The sequence below is a fragment of the Zonotrichia albicollis genome, chromosome 5 (assembly GCF_047830755.1).
Source record: "Zonotrichia albicollis isolate bZonAlb1 chromosome 5, bZonAlb1.hap1, whole genome shotgun sequence".
In the NCBI taxonomy this organism is placed as follows: domain Eukaryota; kingdom Metazoa; phylum Chordata; class Aves; order Passeriformes; family Passerellidae; genus Zonotrichia; species Zonotrichia albicollis.
The window spans coordinates 44,400,713-44,415,899 of record NC_133823.1 but is presented as its reverse complement, the minus strand read 5'-3'; the positions used below and the strand labels follow the sequence as shown (position 1 = coordinate 44,415,899).

The 15,187-nt window shown below is 38.6% G+C and overlaps 1 protein-coding gene across 4 annotated transcripts in view; it reads left to right on the top strand.

The window, feature by feature from the left end:
* Positions 1-11,850, top strand: part of GABRB1 (gamma-aminobutyric acid type A receptor subunit beta1) — a 109,018-nt gene extending 97,168 nt beyond the window's left edge. For 2 of the 4 annotated variants that reach the window (XM_074541540.1, XM_074541541.1), the window contains 4 exons: positions 252-389; positions 498-650; positions 1,931-2,181; positions 6,945-11,850. In XM_074541540.1, the coding sequence (XP_074397641.1) occupies positions 252-389; positions 498-650; positions 1,931-2,181; positions 6,945-7,277 (875 nt within the window). In that variant the 3' untranslated portion in view covers positions 7,278-11,850. The other 2 variants (XR_012580475.1, XR_012580476.1) reach the window with 2 other exon arrangements.
* The last annotated feature ends 3,337 nt before the right edge of the window (positions 11,851-15,187 follow it).

Below are 15,187 nucleotides of genomic sequence, written 5' to 3'. Positions count from 1 at the left end.
ACTGAAAAGTAGTAGTATTAGAGCTAGCTAAAAAGCAAATTTTAATCATGAATTCTGTCCTTGTTTTTTGTCTTCGCCTCTTCTACATCTAGAATCTTCCTCAGGGCATAGAGAAGGCTTCTGTGTAACAGCAATGTCACACAACTGAAGGCTGAATTCCTGTTTAACAGCAGCTCCTTCCACTTGAACTATTTAAGCAAAGTAATAAACCAAAAAGAAAAGTCAATAATCAAATTGTGCCTCTGTTTCAGATGGATACACTACTGATGATATTGAATTTTACTGGAATGGAGGAGAGTCAGCAGTGACAGGAGTTAATAACATCGAGCTCCCACAATTTTCTATTGTGGATTACAAGATGGTATCAAAGAGAGTGGAATTTACAACAGGTAAGCACTGACAAGTTAAAAAAAAGTTGTCCCCTCTTCCTCCAACCCAGAAATATCAGTGCCTACCTTTTGTGAGGCATTAGTCATTACATGACTTCTTTCTTCCAGGAGCATATCCTCGACTATCACTTAGCTTCCGGCTTAAAAGAAATATTGGATACTTCATTTTGCAAACCTACATGCCTTCCACGCTGATCACAATTCTGTCATGGGTGTCTTTTTGGATCAATTATGATGCCTCTGCAGCCAGAGTTGCTCTAGGTAACTTCTTAAAATGACTGAATGATGTGGGCGCTTGCTCCCTTTGAAAATACTGGCATCAAATCCATTCTGCTGGTTATAGCATCATCAATTGTGATCTTACACAAGCAGCACAGGCTTGTCAGGAAGGCAGGCAGGTGTGACCTTGCTACATCTGAAGCTCTTGCTCCACACTTAGGATTCTGACTGACTTCCTGTTTCATAATGGTTTGCAAGCATTTTTTGAAAACATTTTGCTTCCAAACTGGATTGTAAAAGTCCAATTCAGGTTTCTTAGGGTATCCACATTGTGCTGCTTGAACAATCCCTCTTGATGTTAAGAGTGTTCTCTCAGGCCAGATCTGTGACTGGAAGGAATACACAAGATCCCACTGACATCAGTGGAGATAGACCATTTTACACCAAATAAATCTGGTTTACCTATAGTTAGTTCTTTCCCATACCACCTTCCTCCCTACAACTTCCTATATGAATGAAGATCTTCTGCACTGTCTGTGCTTTAAGGCATATATGTTTTTCAGCTCTATTGCCAAAAAGCCATTTTGTCCCATCTCCCTGAAAATTAAACTTGTTACACCTGTGCCTAGAGCTATTCTCTGCATGCACTAATGACCTGTGATTAAAGCAGACTAAAAACTAATTTGAGCCAGCTAAAAGAAAAAACACATATGGGGAAAAAAATCATTCAGTGGTGGATAACACAATGAGATGGAAATACTTTACTTGCAAGCACCTAGTTAACAGGAAAAGTTGCTTTGGTTCAAGCATATATATAACCTTCTCTTCATCAAGGATCATCAATTATCAAAAGGCTTCCCTTTCTCCTCTCAATCCTCCAATTTAAATCAAATGCTAGATACTTACTGCAGATCCCCATGGCAATGCAAGTCACCTATAGGGTCAAGCAGAGCTACTTCTGTAAGTGAAAGGAAAAGCATTTTCTCACATAGAACAGCAATCAACTTTTGCTATCCAGGTCAGCTAACACCACATTCCCTAGCACTGTTACTGCAAAAATAAAGGCAAATTCCAATATAGCCTGGGCTGTTAAAAGTTATTTTGTTCATCCTCCGCTGCATGAAAAGCCAAGGAAGGTGCTATCAGCAGACTTGCAAGGATATGTTCCTTTCCAGTTCTGCAAAACACATTCCTTTGGCTGCTAAGAACCTGATCACAAAATTAACCCATCTGCATGAGAAGTGCAATGCTGCCATTGTGTCTTCTGTGCTCAAATCTCCTTCCTTGTTTTATTAGTCAATGTCTATTTCTTCCCTTCGCAGGAATCACGACTGTGCTGACCATGACCACCATCAGCACCCACCTCAGGGAGACCTTGCCAAAGATTCCCTATGTCAAGGCAATAGATATTTACCTGATGGGATGCTTTGTGTTTGTGTTCCTGGCCTTGCTGGAATATGCCTTTGTAAACTACGTATTCTTTGGGAAAGGACCTCAACGTCAAAAAAAGACAGCAGGCAGAGCAGGACATGCTACAGGAGAGAAGAGCAGACTGGAAACAAATAGAGTCCAGGTAAAATGTTCAACATTGTTTGACATTCAATTGTCAAACATTACTTTTACTGTAAAAATGTTCATTTATATGATGATAGAGATAAATACAGATAGAACATGTGCAAAAGCAATGCAAAAGTATTTAAGATTGCCTAGAGAAAAATTGTATTTTAAGGAGATCACAGCAAAATATGGTCTGTTCCATCTTCAGCTGGAAACAGAGTAAGAAAATACAGAAAATGCAAATGAATATTTAGGACACGTATTTCTTTCTTCTTTGTATTTCTTGCAGAAGAAGTACAAGGGGTACAAGGAAGTTAAATATTTATCACTTCAGCAGTATCTTTTTTTTGCTTTAGAAGGTGGTATAGAAGAAATGTTTATAGTAAAGTTCCTCTTTACATACAGAAACTTCACCAAAAATAAAAGCATAGACAAGCTCTGTTGCTTCAGTGAGCCCTGAATGAAGCCTGTAGCACTGACCTTTGAGGAACACAAGGATGCTGCTGCTAGGTTATAACAGCTTTCATAGGTGTCAGGAATTTTTCCCTCAGCTAAATTCAGGCACACCACAATTGCCCCCTCTTTACAAAACAAGCCAGAAAACTTACAGAAAGTAATACTATGGACATATTTTTAATGAGGATGGGTTTATTTTGCAATACGTCACTGAGTACTTGCAAACATCTGTAAACCTTTTTTACTTTTCCCCAGTTTTTCAGAAACAAATCCTTTGAAGCCTCAGGTGTATTTGGCCCAGTCTGGTGCAGAGGAAAATACATATCCTAACAAGCCAAAAATTTTCTTCCTTCCTGTGCTTTCCTTACAATATATTACATCCAAGTTTTAATGAGGTATTGCCCAGGCTGTCCTATGAACTTCTTTACTGCTGTGGCCTGAGGTGAAAACATTTGAACAAAACTGTATTTGTGGCCTCTGTTCAGTCTGAAAAATGAGACCAACACATAAAACTCTAAGAAGTAAGACTTCATCTTGATAGATGGCTACAGTGTCACATACACATCTGGAAGTGCATTTCAGAAACTCTGTGATATCTTATTAATTCTCGAGCTGTGTGTTTGGTGTCCCACCACTACAGCTATGCCTCATTAACAAAGCCATCATATCCTCAGTCTCAGTGAACTCATGAGCCCATTAGAAGTTCTTTGCCTTCTGTCCCTCTGTGTAGGAGATGCTTTATTACAGTGAGGACACAAATTCAGTTCAGGCAATCAGCAGTCTCCAAGACCCCACAAAGTACTGTCTTCCACAGAGCACAGCAGATAAACCACCCCAGTATGGATTGTCGTGCGCAGACACTGCCTATCCATTTCTATGGAAAATAAGGAAGGGGAAAAGCAACATAACCCACAAACTCCGACCAGCTGCCAAAACAGCTCCTGAGATAACCCAGCCTAGGTGAGAAGCAGCACAGCAAGGATTCATGATAAAGAAGAAATCAAGACTTCTTCAGAGGTCAGCCTTGGCTACATGTGCCCCAGTGCACTGAACTGAGTAAAGGATAAGAGTGCAGGTAAGTTCTTCTCCTATGTGTTTGGAGAGTTCATTTAACTAACAAAATGCCATAACTCATAACTAAAAGCTTTTGTCCAAACGTTATGCATCAAAGATTACACTGGGATTGGTACTCAGAATGGGATGGAAAAATTTTAAAGCACCACCATTGCATACACCGTCATTTTTCTGATAGAAAAAAAGAAGTAATACATGCTTTGTACCAGGATTTCTAAGTGCTCACACTTCAGACAGCAATCCCATTCTGAGACCGAGAGTGCTTTGAGTGAACGGACTGCTTTCTGCCTGTACAGGGCAGGTTTGTGGTTGTAAATACGTATATATACCCACATATACATAAACACACACATGTGAATGGATATTGGTGAATTTTGTGTTCCACACACTGATGTGAGACATTGTGAACATTAATTTTATTCAGCATAGAAATGCTGATTTCCAACAGCTGTATTTCTGTCTTTGGCAGGAAGAGTGCACGTGACCAGAACAGTGGGACACAGCAAGGTTCTGTTACCTCCAGGGAAACAGCTCCCAGCCCCTCTCCATCATTTTTTGAGATTTTTCACTGGTATTATGATGCCTGCACCAGAGCAGGGGAAAGTTGGTTTTTGAGCATAAAAGAAGTACAGTTGTAAGTATGGGACATTTTTTCCCTTTTACTCTTGACCCACACCACTTATCCATACAGGCACCTGTAACTACTAGAAGATATGTAACAGTGCTTCATCTCTTTGTGCCAGGTGAAGATATTGATCATTCTCATCTGACATACAACTCCAAAGACTAAAAGAGTTCAAATTCTTCCACCAGATAACACAAGCTTTAGATGCTTGAGCAACACTCAGCAAACAATATGAACAGTATAGAGAAGACCAGATGAAAAATGAAACAGAACTGCTGTTTCATATGTGGCTGTTCCATACTCTAAAGACTGAAGAAGATGGAAATAAAGTCTCTCCACCTTCACAATTTATGCCATTTTTATTTTTAATATACAAAAACTATTAATTTGTAGTAAACAATCTTTCTGTTTCTCTGAATAAAGCATAAAGACCGTTGATATCTCCTTGTTCATTTGTCAAACCGAGATGTCACTGACAGGGACAGCCTGAGGGAGACCCCTCAGCAGGTCTTCCCAGTTTATGACCCCTTAGTGGGTCTTCCTCCTTATTTATGTTACCCACTGCCAGCAACAGCCAGCACCTGGGAAGGACTCACACTAACAGCTTATGGAATATCACTGTTTATTAATAAAAAATGGTAACAGGTTAAGGTTCAAGGGTTGCCAGTGATAGTGTCTGACTGCACAGAAAAAATGTCAGATCTTCAGCGTAAATGAATAGTCCTATAGTTATGGCAGGCCTCTGAAGAGTAGGAGACCCTAGCTTAAATCTTCCTTCTTCTTCAATTTAAAGAACTGACCTAAAAAGTTTGAATATACAGCCCATATCTCAAGCAAACATTTGAAACACCATGCTGATTTGTGACAAGCTGACCTTTCTAACCCAGAACATGTGAGCTTTTCCCACCAAAGCAGTGGTAGGAACTGGGGTGTTACCACTGAATTCTCATTTCAGCACATTTGTCATCAATCAATTTCTAAACCAGAACAGTGCATTTTCTACCTGTGATGCCTTAGTGCTTCACTTAGAAGGCATTTTTACCCCACAGTTCTCTTGTGTGACTTTTGTACAAATACTCCCTTCACTGCTTTTCTTTCAGTTAGTAAGTGCTTAGTCTGGCCCAGTGCAAATATGCTGTCAGTAATGATGTAAAGATTTCTCCTTGTGATGGGAAAGAACATCTTCCACATTGCCAGGTGGAACTGAAACTTTCTTTGGTCCCATCTTTCCTTTGCAGCAACTCTCAAAAACTAGGTTTCCCTGAGTGTTTTGTTTGGAATTTCTTCTTGCACATACTTCAAATCTGCTGTAATTATTATATAATTTCCTAGGTCTACTATGTCTTACTAAAAATGTAAAGCTCAGAGTGTAAACAAAGCACTACATTTCAATGGTGCCTCACAAGGCTAGATATTGTCTATAATTAATAACTTATTCGCTGATATAAAGGCATCCACAGACATGATCAAGTTTGTTATAAATTTGGGATGGGTCCAGCACCACAATTTACCAAAAACAACAGTAATATTCAAGCCTCAAGGTGAAGACCTTGACGTTTCATTTAAGAGGCCAGTGTTATGATGTATATTTCTCTCATATGAGCCATGGTGGATGTTTAAATATCTGTGAATTTGAAACATCTATTAAGTCTTTGTGGAGAAATCAGAAGTTAATCTGGAAATAGCACAAAAACTTTTCAAAGAGGTTTTACTACAAATGTGTAGAAAAACAAAAGATTTGGGAAAAGGAGAACATTTCACAGCAATGCAGCAATTCATGGTTAATTACACTCATACATGAGAAGACAATGATACAAAAATATTTCATATTTTTTTATATATATAATTGTTTGTGCCAGACATGTACATACTGGTTGCAGTTTCCAGTTCTTTGCTCAGATTTTTAAAACAGTGCTTTGATTAATAGCACAAATAAAGGGACAGACATATTTGAAACAGCTGCTTCTGACACTAACACATAAAAATGCAACTGAATGTAAGTTTTCATTGAATAAAATGGATTATTCTATCTGTACATGAACAAGTTAATGTGCTATGGTTTCATCCCTGTAATAGAGTAATTGCCCAAAATCAATTCTCATCACGAGTATTTTATGATAATTGATTAAATACAAGTGTATCGTGTATCTACATGCTCTTCATATGATGAACCCATTGTTAAAATTTTTTAGAAACTAACCTGCAGCACTAAAACAGTCAAAAACTGTTTAAAATGGTCAGAGACAGCAGCTTTTTCTTTTCACCTTGAGTACGTGAAAGCTTCAGGTGCCAGTCACCAGATTTTAAAAATCAGTATTTCAGAAGGACCATGGTTCAAGTAAAAGACAAAATTGCAAAAGTCTTACTTCACAGAGGATGAGACAATTAAGTGAATTACAAGACCAAGGAGCTGAGTGAGGATGGAAGGTGCTTAGATGTTGAATAGCTAATTTCACCCCAGTCAGGAAAGCGCATTCAGTGTCTTTTCACCTTTGTGAATGTACCAGACAGGACTGTCACTGCAGCCCCAGGAGCACCCTGACACTACAGCCACAAAGTCCATCTGGGAAACACCTGGGGATGGCTGAGGAGCTTGTCTAATCCCCATTCCTTCCTTGACACAGGTTGATGCCCATGGGAACATGCTTCTGGAGCCTCTTGAGCTACGAAATAACATTTGCACCATCTTCCACGAGCCCCGAGCCACGAGGCACACGAGCGACAGTGCCAACCTGCAGCACAGAAGAGCCACTTCCAGCAGAGACCTCTGCAGCAGGAGTGCTCTGGACAGGCACAGGCTCCATAATAAGGGACACCTACACAGGAGGGCATCCCAGATCAAAGTCAAAATCCCCGATCTGACTGATGTTAACCTGATAGACAAGTGGTCCAGAATGGTCTTTCCCATCATGTTTATTCTTTTTAATGTTGTTTACTGGCTGTATTATGTCCACTAAGTTATGCAATAATGTTACCACAGACTAACATAATTAGACTTGTTCCTTTTCCTTCTCAATTTCATTAATTCTGAAGAACTGCAAGTAGCTATAATGTTCCATGTTCAACGTTAAGATTCTCCACCATGGAACACTTCTAGACTTAAGCTTTAAAAAAAAGACAATAACTCAACACAAATCCAGGGTTGCAACATTTAGATCCGAACAGTACAGATCAGCTTATAAGGAGCCTCTTGAGAAAAATTGCTCTACCTTGATTTTTACAAAGTTTATGCATCACCCGTGACCTTTCTGTGCCAAATTTAATTGCTTTAAAGTGGAAATTTGTCCCACTGTATTCTTATCACATATTGGCAGCTCACAGCAGCATGCTTCCAAACACAGTCAAACTACTAGTAGTATCTATGTCACTGTCCTTCACCATTCAGAGTGTACAAAAATTTGAAGAAATTACAGTTTAAAGAATTGTAACTATTGCACCATAGCTTCACTTCAAACTTAATAGCTTTACTGGGAAGTATTTTCATAGTGTGTTTGAGAAGTATCACTCAAGGAGAAGTCACGTAACATTTTCATAGACAGGGATCTTCAAAAGAAAAAATGGTAGCAGAGACAAATACCACTGAGTATCCAAGCAAGTAATCAGCTGATTTGATCTTAATGGAATTCTGTTATTTCCACAATAACAGAAGTCAGTATTTATGAGAACAGTTGTGCCATATGTAATTTTGTATTAAAAAGCAGAAAACAACCACATGCTAATTCCTTGAAACAACTCTGTGGAATACCCCAGGCCAAGATTTTTCTTGACACCCAGGTTTCATGTGGCTGGTAATTGCAACAGTCTCCCAAAAGCTGGTAGATGTCTGGGAACAGATCTGAGGAAATTTCTGCACACAGTTTCCTTCAGATTTCTTCATTCCACTGAGAACCAGGAGATGCAGCTGAGCCTTACAGCACACTGGGAATGCTGGTGCACTCCCCCTGAGGAGCTGCCTCTTCTTACCTGGCTGCCTATTGCCTGACACAGCTCCAGGCAAGGAGCCACAGGCAAAGGGCAGGCAATGTCCATGCAGCTGAGAAGCAACAGATCAGTCACCTTCTACCTATGATAAATAGGTTATAATATATATTAAATAAATTAAATTAAGGAAGTCTTGCAAACTGAACTTTCCAAAACTGCAAAAAACAGCACCAGGAGGGAGACAGCAGTAGGACCATATGTGCTGTCCCCTGCCAACACATATTCCATTAAATAGTTTTGAATTCTTTGAATTCAAATGAGACTTAACAGAGTAAGTCCATGAGCCATTGAATTTGCCTGCTTTGTGCTTATACACAAAAATTAATTCAAAGAAAGTAATTCAAAGAAAGTAATGAATTCTGCAGATTTGTAGTATAAAATACAACCATCAGTGATTCGTCTTTTGCATTACCTGATTTCCAAATGACATTCACAGACAGACCTCAGGTAAGTAATTAAGCCCAGCTGATCCAGTGGTGAAGAGATACTGCAACATTACTGAGCTGTAATGTTCACCTTACAGCTGCAGTGAACATTTTAAAAGAGCCAACGTCTAACATGACATCAAAAAGTCTTTATGTTTTAAAAAAAAGGATCCTTTGTTTTGGATTACAAGGGCAAAGATCAGCTTTACTGGTCTTCAGCATTTCTTTTGCAGGCCCCTAACATATCCATACATATACTCTTCTAGTTTGTGGTTCAGCCAGATACTCCTGGCACAGTTGATAGGTACATGGACTAAAATCAGATATATTGTACAGTTCCAAGAAAAACAAAAATTAAAAAATGGAGCAGAGGAAAAGCCATTAACAAATCAGGAGCACAGCACATGCAAAACTCCTTAAGAACAGCATTCCAAAAATAGGACGATCTAGCCTTCTGCCCCAGGAACACTGAACACATACCTATCCAAACCCCAGCCCCACAGGACATTCTGGGCAGCACACACCAAGGCCTGTGTGCATCAAGAGCTGGAAGCCACCACCACCACCTGAGTCAGGAAACAGCTGCCAGCTCTCGGTGCAAAGTTTGGCAGCAGGGACTAATGACCCATCACATACAGAGGCAAGAGCCACTAACTGTAGGTACAACTTCTGGAGAAAAAAGCAGAAGAAATCATTTCTCACCTGAGAATAGCTTGGCAGCAAGGAAAAGCCAGTGGTTATTAGTGGCATGGCATGGCATGGCATGGCATGGCATGGCATGGCATGGCATGGCATGGCATGGCATGGCATGGCAAAATGAGTCCATTTATAGGTTACCCAGGTACAGTGCCATCTGGAGCTAGAAATTATGGAGCAAAAAAGAAACACAATCTCTTCCCATCAATAAATTGGAGTGATTTGGCTGACTTTATGCAATAAAGCTGAATAATGCTGTAATGCCAAGTTCCCTTACATTTGTACTTTAGTAGTTTCCCTACCCTGAAGAACCAGACTTCAAGATCAGCACAGGTAAGGCCCTATTGCTAATTAGGTTTTAGCTAAACTCCTATGCAGTTTGTGCAGCTCTCATGCAATTTCTACTGGAAGTCATTTTTGGCTGGGTTTCCTGAGGCATTGAGTTTCTACTGTCCCTGAGCATGTACATTTGTGTGCCTACCTGAAGTCTCCCAACAACATTTGAATCTATTGAGAATATCAACCAATAATTTTCTTTTTGTTCAAAAGCTAAAAGAACAGTATAGATCTGAGATACTACATTCCTACAAGTTTCAACAAATCAGCTAGGTTAGCAGAGGACAAAGTTCACATTGTCATCTGCCTCTTCTCTGGCCGAAAGAAACTTGATGAACTCCAGCCTTATTAGACACAAAAGCCAGTCTTTTCAGTGAAACAAGAATATTTTTGACATTACATTGCTTTATGCTACCACTGAATAGCACAGAGGTTGCAATTTCAGAATATCTGCTGGTTCACCTAGTCCACCCGTACAGGAAATGTTCCTTCCCTTTGTTCTGCAAGTGGAGCATTTCTTGACATAAATCACGAGGAAAGTCACCCAGAGGCTGAGGGCCACATTCCACCAGCTGTTTCCCATCACCAAGGAGCCTGTTCCCTGAATTCTCACATATTGAGGATGCATTGCTAACATGTCCTTGGGAGTATTAGTAAAAAAAGGCTAGATTATATCTGTTATGTAAAAAAATACTTTAAAAATGGGTTCTCTATTACAAAGCTTGACCTCCCCACATCTGTGACTGTGCATTTCTTCCTACCTCCTTGGGCACCCAATCATCCTGCAGCCCAAGGAAGGCAAGAGATCACATGAGAATAATGAATTTCAGCATGTAGTAATGCTGAAATGTATATGCACAGATTGAAAGAATTAAGTGACAAATAAAAAAGGTGGCATTTCTTAAAAGAAGACCAGGTGACTTTGGTCTACTTGCTGCCTTGGAGTGCAGAGGTAACTCTAATGGTGTTGTTTGTTCCTTGCCATGTGTAATTCTCAATTATTTTGTAAGTAATCTTGAATCTCCCAGAATTATAAAAACATGCCTTCTTGGCTCATGCTGGTGCCAATCTAAGAAATGGCCTGGTACTCACTCTTTTACATGTTTTTTATTGCAAAGTCCAGTTGCATTTGAGTATTAATACCAATGAGGAACTAATACAATTACATGGCAGCAGAAGCATGTCATATTGCTAGAGATCATCTCTGACCAATTTCTTTTAACTCATCCCTGGCTCTCTGTACCTGCACTGTCTCAAGCAAAAGTATAAAATTAGTCCCACTGCCAAAATGTAAGAAAGATGGTTTCCTTTAGCAGATCATGCCTTTTGGTGAGAACATCAGCCATCTCATCCACATCTGTGAACATACCAGTCTCCTTGTTCCTGTCTCTGAAACTTCATTTGCTGTTTTGATCTAGCTGACAACATATTACCTGATTTTTTTTTGATTTTTAGAGGAAACTTTGAATGTTGTACACTATAGCTAACATTTCTGAAACAAATCAGGCAATCATCATTTCAAGAAAGAGCTGAATGAGATTTTGGCATAGGTAAAGAATTCAGGATTGGGGTTTACAAAGGAAGTTTATAGCAGCTCTCATATGATCCAGCGTCACTCTGGCTCCCATTTAAAACAATATCAATAGAAATACAACAGATCTGAAACCTCTGCCTTCGTAGCCCTCAAAAAAAATGTATTTAATCTATATCCTAGGAATCCTTCCCCACAGATAGTCCATCACCAAAGCAGTCTCTGTGGAACTGTAGCAGTTCCCAGTTATAAAAATCCCCACACCTTCCAGTGCCTTTCATTACTCTATTAGCTAAACTAGCTGAGTGACCCAATGCTTAAAAATAGCCAGAGCCTTCTCTCTGTAGTACTCTCCTCACAGGCCTGCAAAAGTCCAAAGAATTATATTTGTGATATTTGCCTCATTTTCTAGGCTTTGGTGGGAGTCATTTGGTCCTTCTGAAGCAGGCATGAACTAAAATTTTACAGAGGAAAGAGTGTATACCACCAAATGTAACTGAGGTTGATTTAAAGTAAAAAAAAAAAAAATTATGAACTATCTTGATGCACTTATGAAAGCATTCATTAGTACTAGAAGAGTAAAAATCCCTTTACTGTTGATACTGCATTTTAAATATTAATTCACAAATCAAAATGATAGCAAAATGTGCATACTTCAGGATAGGATGTTACTGGTTCTTAAAACCACCTTTCAGAAGAAAGCATAATTATGTCTCAACATGTTTCCCATCAGAAAGGCTTCCTTCAGAACTCAGAAATGTTCTACAGACTTATTTAGATCTTTTAAAAACAAAGCTTCTTGACATATATAATTGCTTTGTTGCAAAAGCAGTTTTATAAACAATAGTCAATTCCATACTGACAGTTTGCTGCTCATGCAGTTCTGGTTCCCTTTAGCATACCAAGATCAAAGCTGACATGGCTGATATGAAAAAAAAGATTTTTCTGAAATCAAGGGAAGAGTTCTGTGAAACAGAGAAAAATGCAATGAGCACCAGCAGAGGGCAAGTAACATTATTTTTATAATTCACTTTTTATATTTTGTATCAAGATATGCTGATTTTCTGATTCAAATTGCAGGTCTGCTTATGCAATATGAATTTCTGTAGGTGCTTTTGAGGTGGTGAAATTAGAACTTCCTACAGTGTGTCTATTATATTGTAGGTACTGATTTCATTAGCTTTTGGTTCAAAAAGCTTCCTGTACAAAGTTTTGTTTCTGGTGTAATTTACATAATTTACTCAAGAGGCCTCTCCTTAGTACCTGCAAAACCAGAGAGATTTCCTGAACACCTTTATGATGGTTAGCTTGGGGGGTTTTCCCCTTGCCACTGCAGGCCCCAGAAGTGAGCTGCTCTGCCAGGTAGGGACTGGGAGAACAGGAACCCAGGGTCTAGAATTGGGCCAAAAGAGCAGCACCAACACTTACCAGTTAGTGTGGTGGCATGTGCAAACTCCACAGCTATTCCACATGCCAGTTAATTAGAATGAGCTCACACATGGAAGAAGGTAGGAAAATACAGATATTGGCAAATAGAGCAGAAAAGCAAGGACAAAATTCAGTTCTTTGATGCTAATTGGGGCTCTTTAAACTCTCACACCTTTGGCCTAATTCTTAGTCACAAGTTTCTTTGTCGGTGGGGCTCCTCACACCACAAACTCTCCTCAAGACGTGCTCCTGGCCACAAGCTTGTTTCAGCTGTTTTTGTCCTGTGTAGGTTTGTCCTATTTACCCTGCTCATGTCTACCTGCATGCAGCAAAGTGTAGCTGAAGATGACACCACTGTAATGGGTCTTGTGAAAGCTCTGGCTTTTTTCATTAATCTGGTCTGGTACAGTCTCCAAAAAGGCCTTATCTGTCACAACAGGAGACCTTGGCTTGTTCCAGAAGTACCTAATTCTCTGAGCAGAGAGAAAAAGAAATAAAATCTGACAGATAGTACAGAGGGCAAGCTCTGTTCTCCATTCTTTCTGGTCTTTTTCCTTGCCATCTGCTGGAGGCCATAATGTGCCTTTCATTTCTCTGTAGAGATGTAAGGTCAGGATGCACATTTCAAATACAATGCCGTGTTTTAGCTGCTGCTTCTCAACTGCTTGTCAACTGGAGCTCCTGTCTCCCTCTAGCCATTCACACTGTGTTGTTATGCCCCCTATTAAAAACTTAATTTTGATGGTTATATTAAAAATACTCTTTTTCAATAAAGTCTAACACCTATTAAAAAAAGCATCTCATTGCACATTTATTTATGTCAACAACAGCAGTATCAGAAACCTGTCTTCTTGTTAAAGCAAAAAAACATTGAGAAAAGATTTTTTCAGCCTTTTCTGTTCACTGTTGCAGTAGAGGACAGAGAAATACAGGATGATACTACAGACTGAACACCACTACACACCCTTAATTAGAAATCCATTATTACCTAAGTTGCTAAAGAATTTAAAATGAAGCTATGTAAACACTTAAAGTCTACTATTAAGAAAAAGTCACAGATATTGAAAGTAGTATCTGTAGCAGATTCTTCAACAGAAGTTTCACTGGTTGTACATAAAAATGGATGTTATTATTTGTGGCCTCTTGTTATTGAGAAAATACCACTATTTTGTATTTTTGAACGGTTGATGTTGAAAACTAAGAGGTTTTCATCAACACAAGTTGATGAAAGTTCACAAGTTCACTTCAGCAACACACTAAAAATTAGTTTTAAATATCCACCTTTAACTGAAGTACAGACTTTCTAGGTATGCTTTTCCTTAGTTTTCACAGTGCATCTATAAACTGTATGAATCAGCACACAAGTTTCTTCTATTCAAACAACATCCCAAACGATAGAGCACACTTTTATGAAATAAATTGCTGTTATTAAATCTGCAACTATAAATAAAAGTGGTTTCCATTCCTTTTGTCCCAAATTATAAAAAACAGCATGAAAACAATAAAAACAAAAACCAAAGCCTCTTTTCTCTAGAAAAGCCCAAAAGCAATACATGCCCATCAGATGAGCAAGAGTTATACCTTCAGACATGCTTCACACAATACATGGAGCATTTGAACACATAAGGCCATATTCTTCTATAAAGCAACTAGATCTGGAGAAAAAGTATAGTCAACACAAATATACCTATAAATAAAATGAAGAGACTTGATAAATTTATTCCTTACACTCACAATTAAAAAATCAGCATCCTCCTAACATGCTGCTGGACAACCTGTAGTAACTCTTTCCATATTTTTTATTAAAATTAAGCAATTATCAATTCCAATCTTATTTTTAGTTTGAATTTTGTACCATTTCTATAAGGCCTTTGTCTGTTATTTAATCCATTATGAAATTTGTGGCTTATGGAAATTCAAGATTATGATAAAACCATATCTGCTAGAGGTTGCACTCCTTTCACTAAGATACATCTTCAACTCGTTCATCTTTAGAACTCTTTACTCACTTCTCCATTCTTCAGTTGCTGACACTGAACATGTATGTCTGATTAAATAAAAGAGAAACAATATATTTAGGTTTCCTATTTATTAGACCCATTAAAATCCTTTTTATAGAGGCCTTTCTACAAGACCTTGTCTTCCTCCTCTGTGACCAGTATTCTAAAGTCCATTATTTTGTATTAGTGTACTAAACTTTGTATATATGAAAACCTATGGCACAACACAATACAGTGGAATAAACTCAAGACCCTGATTTTGAAACTAGGAATAAAGTTAAGTCATCAATAATTTTCCTTATTATTATACAAAACTTGCCCAAGACAAACACATGCACACAATGAGAATCATACATCAGTATTCATGTAAGCATTACAGATCATCTGCTCTTTATGTATGGAAAAGTGATCTAATAAATAGTAGAAAATGTGAGACCTCTGGTGTACCCTTCCCTAGTGTTAGTGCTTTT